At 36.9% G+C, this 20,177-nt stretch overlaps 2 protein-coding genes across 2 annotated transcripts; one reads left to right on the top strand and one right to left on the bottom strand.

Moving 5' to 3' along the window:
* Nucleotides 1-780: 780 nt before the first annotated feature.
* On the bottom strand, nucleotides 781-14,515 carry Atg5 (autophagy protein 5). The gene is made up of 6 exons (XM_069846254.1): nucleotides 14,240-14,515; nucleotides 11,433-11,518; nucleotides 7,928-8,044; nucleotides 6,081-6,205; nucleotides 3,253-3,450; nucleotides 781-1,283 (listed from the first exon to the last, which is right to left on the bottom strand). The coding sequence occupies exons 1-6, from the start codon at nucleotides 14,393-14,395 to the stop codon at nucleotides 1,171-1,173; spliced, it is 795 nt and encodes a 264-aa protein (XP_069702355.1). The 5' UTR covers nucleotides 14,396-14,515; the 3' UTR covers nucleotides 781-1,170.
* A 231-nt stretch (nucleotides 14,516-14,746) lies between these two features.
* Nucleotides 14,747-17,477, top strand: LOC138713817 (general transcription factor 3C polypeptide 6). The gene is made up of 2 exons (XM_069846255.1): nucleotides 14,747-14,995; nucleotides 16,888-17,477. The coding sequence occupies exons 1-2, from the start codon at nucleotides 14,852-14,854 to the stop codon at nucleotides 17,446-17,448; spliced, it is 705 nt and encodes a 234-aa protein (XP_069702356.1). The 5' UTR covers nucleotides 14,747-14,851; the 3' UTR covers nucleotides 17,449-17,477.
* The last annotated feature ends 2,700 nt before the right edge of the window (nucleotides 17,478-20,177 follow it).

The raw sequence follows: 20,177 nt of genomic DNA, 5'->3' as shown, positions 1-20,177 counted from the left end.
GTGTGATTTGATGGGGGATTTCTCCTCTATCATAAATCATCACGTCCCTCTGCTCATGAACTCTCAGGAATGTAATGCCCTCCGAAAATTCTATAATAAGGAGGCAAGAACTTAAAAACTAGATAAAAAGAGAGACATGAGGAGAGGGGGTGAGAAAAGGGAAGGGACATCCCCACACCCAGGACAGTAATAACAAGCACGTTGCTTCATACATTACTACTAGAGTCGACAGTAAATTGGAAGGCGGTTGTCTGCTAGCATTTGTGTCGAGAGAGCAAGGCAGCGTACAACATTGCCACATCGTACTTCACGAGCACGTGCAATACAAATAGCGCAGGAGAGAATTTAAATTATCAAAAACAATAATGACCTTAGCCGTTGATTGCTGTAAGCATGACACCAAACAAACCCTCTTTCCTTCACTAACAATATTCTTTGCACGGTTCTCAATCCCACACCACATGCTTCTGCAGTCGTTTATTGCACGTTGGCAACGTTGCAGCCAGCATCAAGATGGCTGGCAGCATTCTGCTGTTAACGTTTTTAAAATAATTATACACCTTAAACACATTTTCTGCGCCTGCTTGTGTAATACTTGTCTTTTTACAGTCTCTTCTTCCATTTATTTACCTTACACACACAGTAAATGTTAGTTTTACTTATTCAATGTATTGAAACACTCGCACATGAACAAACAAACTCGGGAAGTGCTTGTTATAGACTGATTCTGATTGGTTCTACTGTACAAGCTTGTGACGTCACATACCAGAAATGCTACGGCGCATATAGAAGCTAACCGCCTTCCGAAATGCCGTCTAGTCTAGTATATTAGAGACTTGACAGCTCTCACAATCCCGTTCTGAACACATCTGAAATAATCACAGAGGATAGATTCTCTGCTCCTTATATCAACATCTTCCATATATCTTACATTTCTCAGACATTTAGTTATGCCCCAAAAGAAAATTTACCTAATAATAAGCCACGGTGACTTGTCCTCTTCAAAACAACTCATTTTATGTCTCCTTACATCTAAATCACACTCGATAAACACTTTACAAAAGGAAAACGCCACTCCAGTGAGCAGACACAGACTGATGTGCAACTTGCAACATCCAGTTGGAGCAGCCACGAAAAAAAGCCACATAATGTTATGACACACTGTACATTCTACGACATCTGCACACAGAGATGCAGAAAGTTGTCTGGGTAGCTGAGGTGCTCGCTCATCCACTGCAATGGGGTTTCCCACGGGGGTTCGATGCCGTGTGTCATTACATGGACTGCAACAGAGAATTATTGATTACAGAAGCTTGGTTCCTAATGACAAGCACTTGACAAGTAAGTACTTTGGCTCGTCATGATTGATTTCAACTTATTCAGGATGTCTGAGATCAGGAGTACAGACAAGATAAACAGAAGAAATGAAAGAGAAGACATGGTAAGAACGAGCAAAAGAACGAAGCGACTACCAGATATTAGGGATTGTCAAGATAGAATGGATAGGGCTTTTGAGAAGGTATTAGAAGTGTGACAAAATGAAGGACGGATTTGAAAGTACAGTGGAATTAGCGAGGAAGAAAAGTACCGTAAAATGGGGTAACTTTGCACCATTTTCTAGTTAAAAATTTGTTTTCAGCCTGTATGTAGTTTTAAATGTCTAATTCTGAGATGGATATTTATTTTATGCTCGACCATGCCGAAATGTAATTATACACCAGGTAGCAGCCCTTTAATGGACCTCATTAAAGTACACCTATTCATTAAAGTCCAGGTGTTCTACCAATCAGAAAATACCATTGTAGCAATATGAAAGTGCAAGTATCGATTATTCTCGGATATGCAATCGAAAGACAACTAGTTCTGTTACTATAATAAATTAGCGTTAATTGTAAATACTATTCAAATAAATTCAATTTGTCATCTCGTTTTTCAATGTCTAATTCAATTTCAAGGTTATATCAAGATTAATGTTTATTTTACTCTCTAGATTATATCAAGGTCAATGTCGACATTTGTTTCTCGGAAAAAATCAATACTTTCGCGTCTGCGTACATCCCACAATTTACGAGGTATTGCACAAGGTCAGTTCCGCTCCTCAGTCAGATAAGAATAACATGAATACTTATGAATAATTTCAAATTAGAAATATGGTCGAGCATAAAAAGTCGTATGAAACTTGCCTATAATGGTAATTAAGATCACTTGAACTCGTTTCACAAACATACTCGCGTCTTAATTACTACCATTATAGGCTCGTTGCATAATGTACTATTATATGTTCAAGGGATATACGGGAATGTATTTAGCCAGCCATATCTTCGAAAATAAATGTCTTTTGAAATTTATAATCTGCCAAAAATTGGTGCAAAGTTCCCCATATTTGGAGGTTACTTTGCATCGCCAGAGTTTTAAGAGGGGTGGTGCAAAGTGTGCCACTGCTGTTGTTACATTGCACAATACACGTGTTAAACAATGAAGATTTTTTAAATTTTAATTGCATTATTTTCATCTTAGGATCTTCCATGAAATTTAAAAATGCTTACTATAATTCACACTTTGTATTACAGCTAAATTACTTGAATTTGTTTTTCTTTTTATTTTTATTTTATTGGGTTATTTTACGATGCTATATCAACATCTAGGTTATTTAGCATCTGAATGAAATGAAGGTGATAATGCCGGTGAAATGAGTCCGGGGTCCAGCACCGAAAGTTACCCAGCATTTGCTCGTGTTGGGTTGAGGGAAAACCCCGGAAAAAACCTCAACCAGGTAACTTGCCCCGACCGGGATCCGAACCCGGGCCACCTGGTTTCGCGGGCAGACACGTTGACCGTTACTCCACAGGTGTGGACTTCTTTTTATTATATATTAAAGTCATACATGGTCTCTCACTGCCAAACTTGGTAACAATCTCCAAATATGCCAAAGGAAAATGTGTATCTAATGCTCTGCATTTAACAATGAAGTCATCATCCTCCTTGCTTCCCAATATTTTGATGGAAGGTCCACAAATGTCCTAAGAGTTTCACAATTAGCCAGGTGCTCCATCTCCACCAAAGGAAAATGTTGAGAAGGATACTAGGCTTATCACCGAGGAACAAAGTTTCAAATGAAGTGCTCCAAAAGATGTCAGCAATTGGTTCGGCTACGACAGGTATCAGGGAATAAAAACAAACATCAAGGCAGTGCAAAATCATTCAAATCCTGCAAATGAACTGAAAGGGAGGATATTATGGAGTATGACTTACGGTCAGTTTCATTCGGAAACACTTCTTGCATCAGATGGTATAACGTTTTGCGCTGCCCTTCTTCTGTGACTGGCCTCACAAGCCGCTGAATGAAAGGCCCTTCACCACGGTAGCATCGGAATGGGATGTACTTGAACACCTCTTCACCACTCGCTTCCATAAGTTTCCGATTAACTGCCCAAAACTGGTCAAATTTATCTGTAGAGCAAAAAGATAAAGTATTACAACTGTTTGTTTACATAAATTATATTGGCATTATAGCAGTATACAGCAATTCTGTATTTATATGTCCTCTCAAAGTGGTGACTATTGGAATTAATGTATAATTACAATCTTTGGACGAATGACGCCCTAGATCATTCTAGTATTGCCTGCTGAATCATTTAAGGCATCAATAATACGTTGTTGCATGTCCTTTGGTGTTGTTGGAATATTATATACAGTAGAACCTCTATTATCCGTGGTACTGAAGGGGATGGACTGAATGGTTGATCGAAAAAATCGGATAATCCGTACCATGAAAGATTTTGTTATTTCCTGCATGGTCTTGTATTTAACTCGCTAGGTAGTGGATCAGAAGTTCACTAATTTAAGTCTGGTTTCAACGACGGGTTTCTAAGGGGCAAGGAAGCCCTTTGTAATGACTGTCTCAGGAAAGATAGGAATAGTCTAAAGGAGGTCTCATGTTGTAGATTTACATAATTTTTTACACTTTATCCTTGTTCTTTTTATTAAATCGCGCAGTTGTTACTCCAATCTCGTATTCTGATGCGAGATGAGCCACAGTTTTTCTTTCTCAAACCATTCAATTATTTCCATTTTTTCGATACTTAGCACAACACGTTTTCTGTTAACACCCGTGGAAGACATTTTATATACAAGTTATATTATAGAACGGCACTTTGAACAGTAGACAATGTTTTATAATGATAAAGACTTGTAATAACACTCTAGCAAAAACATATGTAGAGCCTACTTGCACAAAAGAGTACTTCATATAAATTATTTATTTCTGAAGAAAAAAAGAGCGAGAAATATACAGTCGGATAATCCGCCAATCGGTTAATAGGGTGATGGATAATTGGGGTTCTACTGTAATTAGAATCTTTAACTGCTTCCCAAAGAAATAAGTCTAATGGCGTAAGGTCAGGAGAACGAGCAGGCCAACTAACTGGTCCACCACATCCAATCCACCTACCCTGATATTTTCGGTTCAGAACACGATGGGCTCTTAAGACGTTATGTGCTGTGCAACCATTATGCTAGTAACACATAAGTTAATCATTCTGCTCCTGAAAGTATGGCCTCCAAAGATCAGGACTGACATATCATCTGCCTTTTAAGGTACCATTTATAAAACAAGGCTCAATAACGGTACTGCATTGCTACTAAGTGCCATTTTACTTAGGACTTGTGGTAAGTATTGGATTGGTGCATAGGTTAGTACCGTTTTTCTGCACTTTCATTCATTAATAGTACTATAATGACACAGCTACCATAGCAACGAAAAACACGACGAACTTCTGCACCAACCCAATACATACACCATGAGTTCCATATTCTTTGGTCCCCTCAATGTTTTATCTATTACAATGGTACATTTTCATACATTTTTGAACAGTACTTTAAGGCCCAATTGTATAAAACTCCCTGACTAAAGATCAACTTTGATCGAAGATCGAAAAGTAAACCGAGTTCAAACACTTCTTCTATTGTATAAAACTTTTCTGCGATCAAATTACCTTGGTTCAAATGCAATCTAAGTTCACGTGAAAAGGATTTGGCAACATCGCATAAACAGGTGAAATACGTGATGCGCGGACAGGTTTGTTCAGTGTTGCCAATCTAGCGATTTTAACTCTTTTGTAACAACAATTTCTTTTAACTTTTATATTGCTTAAATATGGATTTTTAGCACCCCATAGTGACAAAATTTAATCTTTCTTTGTTGATAATGAGAAATCTAGCGACTTTACAACTACTTTTTGGCGACTTTCCATACACTCTGTTGGAGACACTGGTTTTTTGTGCTATGTAAATAATGGCGGACAATAAGAAGAAGATTGACTGTTCTCAGAGTTATCATCATGTTATGGTGTTTGATACTGCTAAACATAATAAAGCTTTATAAAACGACAATTTTCGTTTAGTAATACAGTTAATTGAAAATTTATGAATGTACCTATCATATCCATTAATAATTAATGGTTGTTATAAACATAATATAATTATAGGTTATGTTATTTGATACTGCTGAACACGATAGAGCCTTATAAAATATAAGATTGTTTGTGTATTAAGGCAAGAAATTGAAAGAAATATATATAAATGTACCTATCATATCTATTGATATTAATAATAATGGATATTTTATTTGCACAATCTGTCACTCGTATATTTCAAACAGAAAAGAAATATCTGAACTTGGATCATCTAACTTAATCGGAGAAATTTCTTCAGTCAAAGTTGACTTTAGTTTGAGACAAATTAATCTCAGATTAGACTTTATACAACACAAAATTCCAAGTTCAGCTGAAACAAGGATCAATTTAACCTCTGATCTAAGATTAAATGGTTTATACAATCGGGCCTAAGAGGTTAAATGATTAATTGAATAACATGTATATGGTGCAATTTAAAGAAATTAAGTCATTACTCGTATCTCCTTAATGAACAAGGATGCAATAAAGATATACTCATAGTATTAATTCTTCATTGTACTTAAACAACTTTTGTTTGAAAGAATTTTTTATTTGACGCCTCAAAAAACTTATTTTGGGTGAGCAAGATAAATGGGACACTCTGTATACTGAAGCAACATGTATTACCATTCTGCAGTCCAAGCCACAACTGGTTGTGATCCTTCTTCTGCATGTTGGACACTACCTGGCTGCGGTGCTTGAGTACGTCCGCTTCCTTCACACACGACATGAAGTGAGATTCCACTACTTCCCTAGAGACATAAACATATTTTGCAAGTGATTTTTCATGGCGAAAAGAAGGAAATGGTATAAAATAAATTTAGCCTTTGATTAATAAATAATAACATAATTAGCAGCCAATCTTTTAACATTTACTGTAAGATGGCTTTAATGGAATTCTAGCTATTAAATTAAAATATGCCCAATAATTTTCTGATAGACAAGGTCTTAATACATAAAACTTCATAAATCTATCACTGAAATGAAACCGGACTTAATTCCAGTTACAGAATGCAAATTTCCGTCCTACATTGTCTTTTTTGCCAGCATTTGTATCATAATGTTTCAAGTGGTAACCATACGACCAAAGAGGCCGACTATGTCACATTGGTGATGAACTTTCAAGAAGAAAAGATGACAAGAAATGGGAAGAGACAAAAGAAGCTATGAAAAGACGTTAAGAGATGAGAAGAGAGTTGAGAGAAGATAGAAAGAAAATAAGAGGAGAGGAAAGAGAAGGAAAGATAGGAGAGGAGAGAGGAGAGACGAAAAGGGAGGGAGAGAAGATACGACAGGAGAGGGGAGAAGGGAAAGGGGAAGGAAGAGGAGAGTGGAATAGGAATAGAGGAGAGAAATAACAAAGGCGAGAGGAGAAGAGAGAAGAAACGAGAGGAGAGAGGAGTAGGGGTAAGGGAAGCTGAAGAGAGGAGAGGGGAAATGAGCGAAAACAAGAGAAGAGAAATAAAGATAGATGGAAAAGGAAGGTGACGAAAGATGAAGGAAAAGCTGATGAAGAGAAGAATGGAGGGGGAAAATAGGGAGACGGGAGGAGAGAGGGAAGATTGTGTATGTGTGGAAAGAAAAAACTCTTTTCCTTTAAGAATAGCGGCAGGAAGTAAACTTGACAATATCTACTGAGAGTTCCAACATCAGCATTAGGCATCACCAAACAAGTAGCAGGGCAATGAAGCAGTTCTCTAGACAAGAGGTTCTTGCTCTGCACACCGGAGGTTTGTAGCCTATTGCAGCTGCAATTTGCAATGAAAAATATAAGGCTTATTCTTTTTTGTAAACGGTTATTTAACGACACTGTATCAACTACTAGATTATTTCGTGTCGAAATTGGTAATAGAAAGATGATATTTGGCGAGATGAGGCCACAGGATTCGCCATAGTTTACCTGACATTCGCTTTACAGTCGGGAAAACCTCGAGGGGGGGGGGAGAGGAAGAGGACCGTGTAATCCGTCTAAATGGAGAATCGAACTCACTCCCGTGCGCAGTTCTGGATCAGAAGGGAAACATACTACTGCCTGAGTTACACTAATGGCACTTGTTAGATTCTTGGGTGCTCCAAAATTAGCATGACTGCCTCCGTGATCTGTTGGTCAGCATGCTGGCTTCCAGATCAGGAGGTTCCGGGTTCGATTCCCTGGCTCGGCTCTCTGTGAATTTTTCTTGAAGAGGAAGAATTCCCTGGGTGTCTAGAGTCTGGAAATTTGTATGAATGTGATTGTGATTGTGAGTGTGCCGGGTTAATATTAATTAACCAATCATCACAAATATAAAAATACATCAGGACTGTCGCTGGACAGTAACCTGAACACACATTTCAGCGTCACATTGTTGACAAGTAACTCCATCTGTTAGCACAACCATAAAGCATCGAATAGATGCTATAGAGTTACCAACAACGAAAAAAAAAAAAAAAAGCTACAACTTGTTGCCAGTAATGGAACAGATGATACAACCTACCTGCAAGGACAATGCAGAAGTTCATCTTCTGGAAACTTGTCGAAGTGGACTATGATGTTCCATGGTAGCTGGATGTCAGAGACGTACATGTCAAACAGCACTCCAATTGGATAATGCCTTCCAAAAAGAAAAACAGGTACAAGTTACTTCACTTTCAATATGTTTTATATTAATGCTGTACATATTTTCCTTCGAATTTCCAGTGAGTGTTTTCAAAGATCATAAAACTGTTGCCACCATGGACATGTACTCAATGGACCTAATACAGTGACGAAAATTATGTAGAAATTTCATGATAGTGGAAGTATATCTGATAAAAAGAGAAGTAGATGTCCGAGAACAGGAACAGATCAAGTCCTCTATTATGATGTAGGCTGCAGTTGCAAATAGCTCAGAAACAAAAGCACTCAACAATTATTAAGTGAAACCTTCATTGTACAGTCTTAGAAAAAGATTTTGTCGCACAGACACTTTATATTTTTATAAGTCCCAGAAAGGAGGCAGTGCGCATGATCAGAGGACGAGAGACCTGGTTCACAAGAGAACGACTAGTTGAGGTAATCAAATTAGTTTTGTTTCGTTGAATGTCTGATCATGCGGTCTGCCTCCTTTCTGAGACTTACTAAGTACCTGTGCAATAAAACTCTTTTTTAAGGGGAGAGGACGGTATTTCTTGGTAAAAAAAAAAGAGTAAATTAAAAAAAATCTTTAAAATACTGTGTGATATATGTGGAATACAGTGCACAATATTTTGTGACTATTTGTGCCCTTATCGGATGTTTAGAAGCTATTTTTAAAGTTGCTGCGCTCTGGGTTTTTAAATCACACGCCCCCATTTGATTGTTGTTTCTGGTAACTTCATTTTTTTGCTAGACAAAAATGGATATAATTTCTGAACTATTAAAGATACATTCATGAAATTTAGAACATACATTCTCTAGACTATTAGAAAACTTTTCTCTGTAAGAGAATTTTGCTGATTGATTTCATTTTAAAAATGTCTGTTTGCAAAAAAAGGAAATGAAAAAAGTGTTATTAAATTTTAATTGCTTATCTTACAAATGTAGGGACTAATACCAAAATTCTGTTACAGATAGTTTGTAGAGCATGCTTTTACAAGTAAAAAAAAAAAAAAAAAAAAAAAAAAAAAAAAAAAAACTGTTTGAATTTATCTTTAAAAATGGCTTGGATATAACGGTTTTAGTTAAATCCTGTATTAGATATACCTTTATTCAAATCTGGGTCCCTAAATAATTTTTCTTAAATATTTATATTTAGTTATTATCCTTCGAAGAGGTGGAAAAATTCAAATATCTTGGAGCAACAGTAACAAATATAAATGACACTCGGGAGGAAATTAAACGCAGAATAAATATGGGAAATGCGTGTTATTATTCGGTTGAGAAGCTCTTATCATCCAGTCTGCTGTCCAAAAATCTGAAAGTTAGAATTTATAAAACAGTTATATTACCGGTTGTTCTGTATGGTTGTGAAACTTGGACTCTCACTCTGAGAGAGGAACATAGGTTCAGGGTGTTTGAGAATAAGGTGCTAAGGAAAATATTTGGGGCTAAGCGGGATGAAGTTACAGGAGAATGGAGAAAGTTACACAACACAGAACTGCACGCATTGTATTGTTCACCTGACATAATTAGGAACATTAAATCCAGACGTTTGAGATGGGCAGGGCATGTAGCACGTATGGGCGAATCCAGAAATGCATATAGAGTGTTAGTTGGGAGACCGGAGGGAAAAAGACCTTTAGGGAGGCCGAGACGTAGATGGGAGGATAATATTAAAATGGATTTGAGGGAGGTGGGGTATGATGATAGAGACTGGATTAATCTTGCACAGGATAGGGACCGCTGGCGGGCTTATGTGAGGGCGGCAATGAACCTTCGGGTTCCTTAAAAGCCATTTGTAAGTAAGTAAGTAAGTAAGTAATTTATATTTAGTTAACTCGCTATAGCCATGAGCTCTCGACATACAAAAAATTAATATTTTGCACCAAACAGGAAAAAAGTTTTAAAAAATACCGTCCTCTCCCCTTAAGACTGTACATGTGCTTTATCAAAACAAATGGCATCCACGAAAAGGATTAAGAATATCTCAAAAATAATTCAGTCATCGGTTTCCTCATTAAATTTCACACAGTTTACCGTGATCTATAACCACTTTTCCATTGAAATTTCTAAGTTGCATCCAACATGACAAAGGGTTAGAATTATGTATTTAATTGAACTGGTTGATTAATTGGTCCTAAAATAAATGGTAATATACTATATTAACCTAATATAAAATATTAAACATATATTAGGAAGGTTCCCCATTTTTTACTCATCCTGTAGTCATAATACACAGAAGCAATGAGTAATAACTTACTTATACAAATTCATTCAATTTCCTAAAAGCTAAAAATAGAGAAACTGAACAGAAAACAAGGAAGAAGATAAGAAAGACGCACGATATTAATTTATACTTATTTGCTTTTTTTTTTAAAATGCATTTATATGAATAACGTTCACTTTACACATAAAAGGAAAGGATCAACATAAAATAGAGGGAAAGTTTTTTTTTCTCGTCTAATTATAGTCGCGATGCTGTTATTCCCAGCGTGACTCCTCCTCTTTGCTTACGTCTTAGGAAGTGAAGGCTCTATAAAGTCTAGGTAGGTAGTATCGTTCGCCATTTTTGTTCTTTCCTTGCCGAGCTACCATACGGGGAATCTATTTGCCACACCGTTAAGCATTATCATGTCGTAGTTCCTATGATAATAAATCAAACGCACTGTAATTCAGCAAATAATTGAGCGGCAAATAACGTCTTTGTGTGCTTTCTGCGAATGCCAACGAAAGAGCCAAAATGGGGGGCGATTATATTAAGTATTTATCGAGCCTTAAGAAATGAATAACGTCTTCATAAGCGAATCACAAGACGCACATGTTTAAATGTAGCCAAACTGCAACGCGATTGGCTGCCAGAAATTAGAGTGATGGGACTAGTTAATAATGTATCGGTTGTTCTGTACAGTTGTGAAACTTGGACTTTCACATTGAGAGAGGAACAGAGGCTAAGGGTGTTTGAGAATAAGGTGCTTAGGAAAATATTTGGGGCTAAGAGGGATGAAGTTACAGGAGAATGGAGAAAGTTACACAACGCAGAGCTGCACGCATTGTATTCTTCACCTGACATAATTAGGAACATTAAACCCAAAAGTTTGAGATGGGCAGGGCATGTAGCATGTATGAGTGAATCCAGAAATGCATATAGTGTGTTAGTTGGGAGGCCGGAGGAAAAATGACCTTTGGGGAGGCCGAGACGTAGATGGGAGGATATTAAAATGGATTTGATGGAGTTGGAATATGATGGTAGGGATTGGAATAATCTTGATCAGAATAGGGACAGATTGCGGGCTTATGTGAGGGAGGTAATGAACTTCTGGGTTCCTTAAAAGCCATTTGTAAGTAAGTAATAATGTGTCCATCACAATTGGTGTACTTCTTACCATCTCAAAGGCTGTCCATTGAAATCAAGCCACATCTCCGCCTCCTGCTTGTCTGGATGAATATGCCTCATAAAGTGCTTGCGGACCTGGATAATGTAAAAATAGTTTCATACCTTGGTCAAAATTATAGGTCTACAGCACAGATAATATTCAGTTTTCAATGATAAAGGAACTTTAAAGTTCATCCTGATGTATGTGCGGCATGGTAAATAATAATTAACAGAGAATGTTGTTGTTGTTTTCTAATGCCAGGCGTTTGACAAAGTCATTTGACCTCTTGCACTCCATTATTTTTCAAAGATATTATCATGACCAGCCACTGAAGCACAGATTTTGAGGTGTTCCGAATCCATTTCTTGGTTTGAGTTGCACAATGGGCAGTTAGGGGACTGATATATTCCAATTCTATGCAGGTGTTTGGCCAAACAGTCATGGCCTGTTGCCAATCTAAATGCAGCTACAGACGATTTTCGTGGTAAATCGGGAATTAACTGTGGATTATGACGCAGAGAGTTCCATTTTTTCCCTTGTGATTGTGTTATCAAATTTTGTTTTTTGAAGTCTAAGTATGTAGATTTAATAAATGTTTTCACAGAGTAATATGTAGATTTAGTAACAGATCTGTAAGTAGCAGTGCTGTCCTTCTTTGCTAATGCATCCACATTCTCGTTTCCCAGGATTTCACAATTGGAATACAATTCTTTTATTGAGTGATATTAATTGAGAGAGCATTTTAGTTATTTCTGCTGTTTGAGATGAAGGTGTGTGTTCAGAGACGATTGATAGAATAGCTGCTTTGGAGTCTGACAATATAACTGCATTCTTAAATTTATTGATGTGGCATAGAAGATTCCTGAGACTTTCACTTATTGCAGTGATTTCTCCATCAAAACTTGTTGTTTCATATCCAAGAGATCTATAAAGTGAGAAGAGACAGCACGTAACACCTGCACCGGCACCTTGTTCTCTGGAGATCAAGGATCCGTCGGTGTATAAATGAAGCCAGTTTTGTGGAGGGTACCTAATATTAATTGTCTCTAAAGACAATTGTTTCATTATTTCAGTGTTTACTTCTGATTTCAGTATTTCTTATATTAAATTTAGATTATATTCTATATTTAATAGAGTTAAAGGGTTTGGTTTAATTTGTAAGTTTTCTTTTAAATTCGGGATATTGATTTTCTGTTTTAATTCTTGAACCATGGATATGAAACTTTTTTGAGTTTTCAATCTACAGAGAGGATTGTATTAACAGAGAATGTGGTAATCATTATTAGATACAAATTTTTTTATCAATAGTTTGCAAGGACTGAAATTTCATACAGCTTATCTATGTCCCTTACTGCAATTCGTATTAAACGTATCAACATAGAAACTGACTTCCTGAAATATTGGGGGGGGGGGGGGGGAGAACAAAAGACTGTACAAAAGTCTGAGAAAATTTTAATTGCTGTATCTCAACAATCTCCTTACAGGTCTTACAGAAAATAACATCGTCTGATTTTTCATATAACACCCATGGAATTTGCTCAACCCAAGACTGTTGAAAACTACAGCCCTTATACAATTTATCTTTTTCCTTTCACAGCTTTGCTCAGCCTTCGTTGACCCTTGCAACGATGATGAACATATGCTATTAGTTTTATTGCCATTGCAACCCAATTTATCATCCTGTTCGCGTTCATTGTAGTTTTATTTTGGACAGTTTTCTTTATAATTTCGGCCAATCTTGAACATGGGTATGCACCTCTTTATCTGCGATAGTGATATGTTGGGGTTTGTGACAAGGTCAGAGAAGATTGGCTTGGCTTGGTTTTCGAGGGCTGGATCTGAAACGAATCCTTGCACTTAGGCTTTTTTGGTCCTTTGTGTGCTATATATGCGATGATTGTTCGGGTCCAACAGGTGGTATTCATGAATCCGATGCTGACAGGTAGGCAATCCTACCTCAACTCCGACAAAGACATCATCGAGAATTGGGTGAATAATATAATATTAAAAGTACAATACAGTTAAAATTTCTCCAGTAATAATATAAGGATCTTCTACTGAATCGAAATCCATTCAAAAGATTATCTCTTTTCCCGGTCTTCAATTTGTTTTTTTTTATTAATGCCAGTGATGGGTTAGATTTGGTTTGTTCAAGCTGTTGATAAGTTATTTATACTAAAAAACAATATGCAAGGCACACAAAAAACCTGAAAAAAATAAACCTAACCCAACCTGTCACTGATCCTTGATGATGTCATTGATGTTATATTAACCAACATTTGCTACCGGTACCAAATTTCCGGTTTGAGTGATGTAAAAGTACCAGTAAACCGAGGAGCTGCTAGGTAGCACAATGTGCCCATATGCATTATCTATGTACGCATGGATACATGGCTAACGCCTGGATGTCTCACCCAATATTTTCTGAATGAGAATGATAGGCCTAGGTCGCTAAGCAACGACTACACTAACATAACCTATTCCAGTTATTTTTACTGAGTACTTTCATTGCAACATTTTACCAATTTGTAATTAGTGAAAGCAAACTTGGTCTTCAGTGAGATCAGATTTTGTAATTATAGATTACAGAATTGCAGAAAATACTGTCAGAGTACCAAAGTCATGGTCAGTCATAAGTGAATGTCCATAAAATCTTAATCAATACCATAACAACATATGTTGCACCATTTTCTAACCTATATGACACAATCACAGCATCTATAATTGTGATGTTATGGCATAAATATTAAATAGTTTCTGTAAAAATATAATAAATAACTTCATTACAACAATAATATAATTTCATAGTTTATTACCTTATCAGTAACGAGTGGGAAGTAACTTAAACGAGGAACCATCAAGTAATATGCATCGGGAGCCTGAAGAGAATGTACTTCTTCAGAATCTAACTGGAAACAAACTGGCAACCTTCCCTCCCATATTTCTCTAAGAACCTCTCTATCGTTCGCCATTTCTATGGTAAAAGCAGATCGAAACACATATAAATATTTTCATTCGATGACAGATTATTTACGTAAGACAAAATCGTCTGCTGTCACTAAATACATCACGACTGCTAGAGCCAATGGTGTGTCTCCTGTACCGGTTACTTGCTACGCTATAGCCAACTATGCGGAACCGCATGCGAGATTTCTGAGGACTTTTGTAATAATAAACAAATGCATCATTATCTTATTATTGTAGAATTTCCAATATGAAAGTACTCATATTTATTAAACATTTTGACTATTGATATTATCAAACGTACTCATGAATACCATTCGATACTATTTCAATTTTATCATTCTAATTTTGGCCACCTGAATATCACATGTGAAGTTCTGAACAGTTGAATGTATATGCGAAATGTGGGGAATAATATACTTTGAATAATTTTTAATACACGTAAACAACGAATTATTTTCAATATGTCGAGTAGTGAAGAGGAGGAATTTTTGGTCCATGTGGAATTTAATGGAATGCTAGAGAAAGATGTTCTGGAGAGGAATCGAGTTTTTTTTAGAATGATAGGAGCTGAAGGAAGGAAACCTGTAATGCAGATTGGGAATCAGGTATGCCAACATCAAATAAAACCATACCAAGAAACTTTAGTTGCTGTTGGACGGGAGTAAAAAATTTCGTTTTCAGTAAAATGTGGGTAAAAGTCTACAAACGGGATAACGGCTTAAGCCACTGTTTTTCGAACAAGACAGCGTGCATATAACGGTTATGGAAATTTAAAAGCTCTATTAACAGATCAATAATTCATTTCGTCCCCTTCCATTTTTTTTCTGCTAGCTGTCACATAAGAAACATTTATTTTAAAATTATTGTTGATGTACTTACCACTGGAGGCAGTAGGATTAGAATTAGCGACACTGCTCGTACTCCGAAAATGTAGTCCAACACTTAGGCTAAACTACAGAGCCATGGAAACAGTTAAAAATGTTTTCCCTTGAAGTGCCTTACATATAACAGCCAGCGTAAAATGGTAAAGGGAATGCCAAGCTCTGATGTAGAATTAAAACTAGGTATGAGTTACCCAGGAATCACATAAACAAAAACTAGCCTGAGAAAACCAAACTTAATATAAAACAAGTCCTATGCCGGTAATTTCTTAGAAAATATTGCCGTCTTTGTTCATGAGGTCATGGTCATAAAATGGTAGCTGTCACTTATAATAACAAAAAAATTACATACTGCGGTTTAAACCTATTTAGGCTACCTTCCGAAGGCAATTATTTACTATTACAATTTCTTATGACCAATCTTAACGGTGAGGTTCTTTCACCGATATTTTTTTTCCCGATTAAAGCAATTCTAGTATTACAGCATATTGAAATTATGCAGATTGAAAGGTGCGATAGGGTACACTTAAATAAATAGAAAACCTATATTACGTTTTGTGATTAAATGCACGGTTAATTAGAAAACTGGGTTTTAGCAGTCTGGCAACATAGCCACTAACACACTGCTCTTTCTTCTCGCAATAAAGATGTAAGAGGTCAACGAAATCAAATCTGTCTGCCTTAGTGAACTGACTCCCATCTCCAGTGCTGGCTCCAATGTTGCAAGTTGGTCGCATTGGTCAATGGCTTTAAATTAGTGGTTTTAAATTAAATTTACACGAAAACCGTTCACCGTATTGAAATATGCCAGAGGGATAAATTATTCTTTATTAAATTTTCTATCGATATGGACAAAAATCACGATCCTACAAGCAACAGTTAAACATTTGGACGGAAAAAAATGTCTGAGAAAATTATGAATATTTCCCACCATTATGGTATTACATTTTTTCTTACATACAACTTCACTCTGAAAATGTGGAGGGAGGGTTATTTCACTTCCACCCTCTATATAACATATATCCTATATTGTGTATGGTATAAATATTATTTATAAATCCCATAAACGACACAATTCTTACGGATTTACCATTAATACATAAATGGACTTTTATGAAGAATCAGAGTTAAAAAGTTTTTTGTACAGATTCTTCAGTTCTGACATTTTACTCCCTTTTTTGTATTAGACGCTTACACAAGTATTATTTTATGTATATAATAAATGTGTCCCGTGCCGTGGCGTCGCGGTCTAAGGCATCCTGCCTAGGACTCGTGTTATGGAATGCGCGCTGGTTCGAGTCCTCGTGGGAGAAGAAATTTTCTCATGAAATTTCGGCCAGTGTATGGGACCGGTGCCCACCCAGCATCATGATGCACTTGGGGAGCTACGATAGGTAGCGAAATCCGGTTGCGAATGTCAGCTATAACGGCTGGGGGGATCATCGTGCTAACCACACGATACCTCCATTCTGGTTGGATGATCGTCCACCTCTGCTTCGGCATGTGAACGTGAGGCCAGCAGCCGGCTGGTTGGTCTAGGCCCTTCACGGGCTGTAGCGCCACAGATTATTATTATATAATAAATGTATTTACACACTTTTTAAATTCTTTTACAGACATTTTCTGGAGAATATCGTGATACTGTGGGGACAGCACTTTTCTTTGAAGAGGATGCAGCCCCACCTGGTGGGGACCCAGTCTTCTCAAAGACACCAGATCACCAGCTCAGATACGTATGCAAGACCCGGAAATCACTACAGATGTCGAGAGTGTTTCTGAGGAGGAAGGATTCCTCCGAGGGCATAGACATTTCCGACTCAGATTCAGAAGTAAATGCCAGTGAAAATGCCAAGAATAAAGATAAAGAAAGTAAAGATTCCAACCTTCAACGTGAAACTTCTTCAGATGAACTGACAATGGAAGTAGAAGAATTTCCTGAACTCGTTCACAGAAAGAAGAAGCAAATGCCGAAACACAAGCCTGAACCTACTGCAGGGCCGTCTGGGGCATCAGATATAGCCAGCAGTGATTTAGCAGACTTAGGAGCTTTGATAGCAGCAACGACATCGAAGACAGTTACAGCTGAAACCTCGAACATTGTTGAGGAACAGATAAGGAGTGTCAGTGATACTATTAAGAGTATGGAAACAGAATCTTCTGATGTACCTGAAGATTAACATAATAAAATCATTGTTTATTGATTGTTTGTTATTGTTGTTGTTTAGTCAACTGTCCGAGGACAGGTTTGAACCTCACAAGTGATACCAACAAGGCATCACTTATGAGGCAACTAGGCCAGTGTATAGATAACTAAGTATGGACACTTCGCGTCGGTATCTCTGATGTAGCTGGACTGATTTCAATGACCTTCAAGCCAGCTAAAGTGTGAGATTCTGCTTTCTTTCTAGAGTTGGCGCTGACATCACACCAGCTAGCAGTCGACACAGCGGAAATATAACACATAATTAATACATCTAGGTACATTATGTACTGAAATAAAATAAATTGGAGCCATAAAATAATAAATCCGTCGTTAACTGTAATGTCTAGACTCTAGAGTTCCTTTATAATGAGAGTTGAGACGTTGACCCCAACAACAATTAAAATATGTCATGATTTGATAGCACTAAAAATGGAAAAAACAAAACTCTTATGAGAAGCAAAACCATATACCTGTATTATATTGTATACTAATATTCAACGAATTTGATACATGATTTTATAATGTATAATATAATTTATTATATCTGAAATATAAAAAAGTATTATTACAACTAGTTTGTCACTGAGAAATAAGGAAAAGCTGCTAACTTGAATTTATTTGAAGCAAAGCGTTACTGGATTATGCAATAAGGCAGGCAGTGTTTGGATCCTGTGTCTCAACTCTATACACAATTATTATCTTAGCGTATACCATTGACCTCTATACTAAATGGTTATAATGTTGAGATCACTGGCGTATACTCGATTACACTAACCTCTAGCGCTTGAAAGTGGAACTAAATGCCGGCTCACAGAGAAACAAAACACATGAAAATTCGCTCAGTGTCCATTCTTTATAATCCCTATTTGCTGACTAGGCCAGGAGATAATGGGATAGTGGCCAGTTCCTTTCCCCCCTCCTTTGCAAACATTGCCGATTAGCTACATGTAATGATAGAATAATACTAGATGGTTTCAACATATACACAGTATGGCAAGAACTAGACAACCCAAAATTTTGAAGACCTATGTCCCAAGAAGGAGAAATCAAGGAAGACCTAGGAAAAGAGTTTTGGACAGTGAGACCAGAACAGAGCAACAAATTGCCTAATACCATGACAGCTAGATGATGATGATAATACTAGAGTTTTTCATTAAAATAGTTATTGATACTTAAGTGAGAGATCTCATATTTCAGACTGTTTTTACCAATTCATGAGTGAAGGACAAAAATCAGACCATTACTCCAAAATTAACAGGAAATACAGCTCTCAGAAATGTGACCTGATATAATATACAGTAGCATGAAATACTCATTTATCAAAATCGATACAACCATGTTTCTGTGTTGTAAATGTATGTGTGATGTCGAATATATATACAGTTTGAAGTATATTACTCAAAAGCAAAGCATTTGTTTTTAAGGAATTTCTTCCCCTCACCGCATGAAGCACTGCAAACTTTTACGTATTTTCATAAAAAATGGGGGACCATCAATTTCATCAATAATAATAATACTTATGGCTTTAGAGAATCCGGAGGTTCATTGCCGCCTTCACATAAGTCTGCCATTGGTCCCTATCCTGAACAAGATTAATCATATGCCACCTCTCACAAATCCATTTTAATATTATCCTCCCATCTACGTCTTTTTATTTTATTTTATTCTGAATATTTTCCTTAGGAAATTACAACCAGTTTTTCAGATGGCCTGGTAGCATTGAGTTTTATTGGTTCCAAATAAAGTACCATTAATTTTTTAAGAAAATTATTGTATTTCATATGCATCATTCCCAAACAATTTCAACAGTAGATACTGAATACGAACACAATCTGACCAACAGTTCATGAGAAATCACTGTACACAGGTGACGTGTCGAAAAGCAGATTTTCTACAGGATGTTGCACAATTATAAGTACAAACTGCAAGAGTGAGTAAAGGACAATGAAACAGGCAAACGGGATAAATCGTAAATCAGTGAACGCCAGTAGGGGAAGTTATCCCCACCCTCGCTGCTTGGCACCTCGCTCGCCTGCTCTCTCTCTCTCTACTATCTGCCCCGCTTTGGTGGATCACTGCCTACCATCTCGCACGTATTTCATATTTTACAACACAATACAACCAAATTGATGTGCATTAGACGACAACCACATACGTACTAAGACATATCCAATGACACACATTGCATTTTTGCAACACGTTATGGCAGTTCTCTTGAACATAAATAGATTCATTTTCCCTTCTACCACCACTCGTCTCGGTAGCCGTGAGGTCTAAAGCATGACCGAAAAGCGTGTGTGCGTTTTGTTAGGAAGATCACCGGATCTAATACTACCCTCTGCAAGGTCATAAGAAAAAAAAAAAAAAAAAAAGGAGAGACATGAAGCAAGGAAGAGAGGAGAGCTAGAAAGGGAAACAGGACAAAGTTCCTCTTTTGCTTCGTAGATGCCGCATTCACTCTTTTTGTTCCACTTTCCTCCACTAGATGTCACCCCCCTTTGATTTGATTACCTGGTTGGGGTTTTTCCGAGGTTTCCCCCAACCAAAACGCAAATGCCGGGTAATATTTTGGCGAATCCTCGGACCTCACCTCATCTCACTACATCTCGCCAAAATGTAAAAAATTGCACAAAATTGTAAAAATTGTAATTGTAATATTGTACAATTTTTTACTTGTTCCACACCTTAAAGCTTCATTGCTCA

Source organism: Periplaneta americana, chromosome 14 (assembly GCF_040183065.1).
Source record: "Periplaneta americana isolate PAMFEO1 chromosome 14, P.americana_PAMFEO1_priV1, whole genome shotgun sequence".
Lineage (NCBI taxonomy): Eukaryota > Metazoa > Arthropoda > Insecta > Blattodea > Blattidae > Periplaneta > Periplaneta americana.
This window is presented reverse-complemented; position numbering and strand designations above follow the sequence as displayed.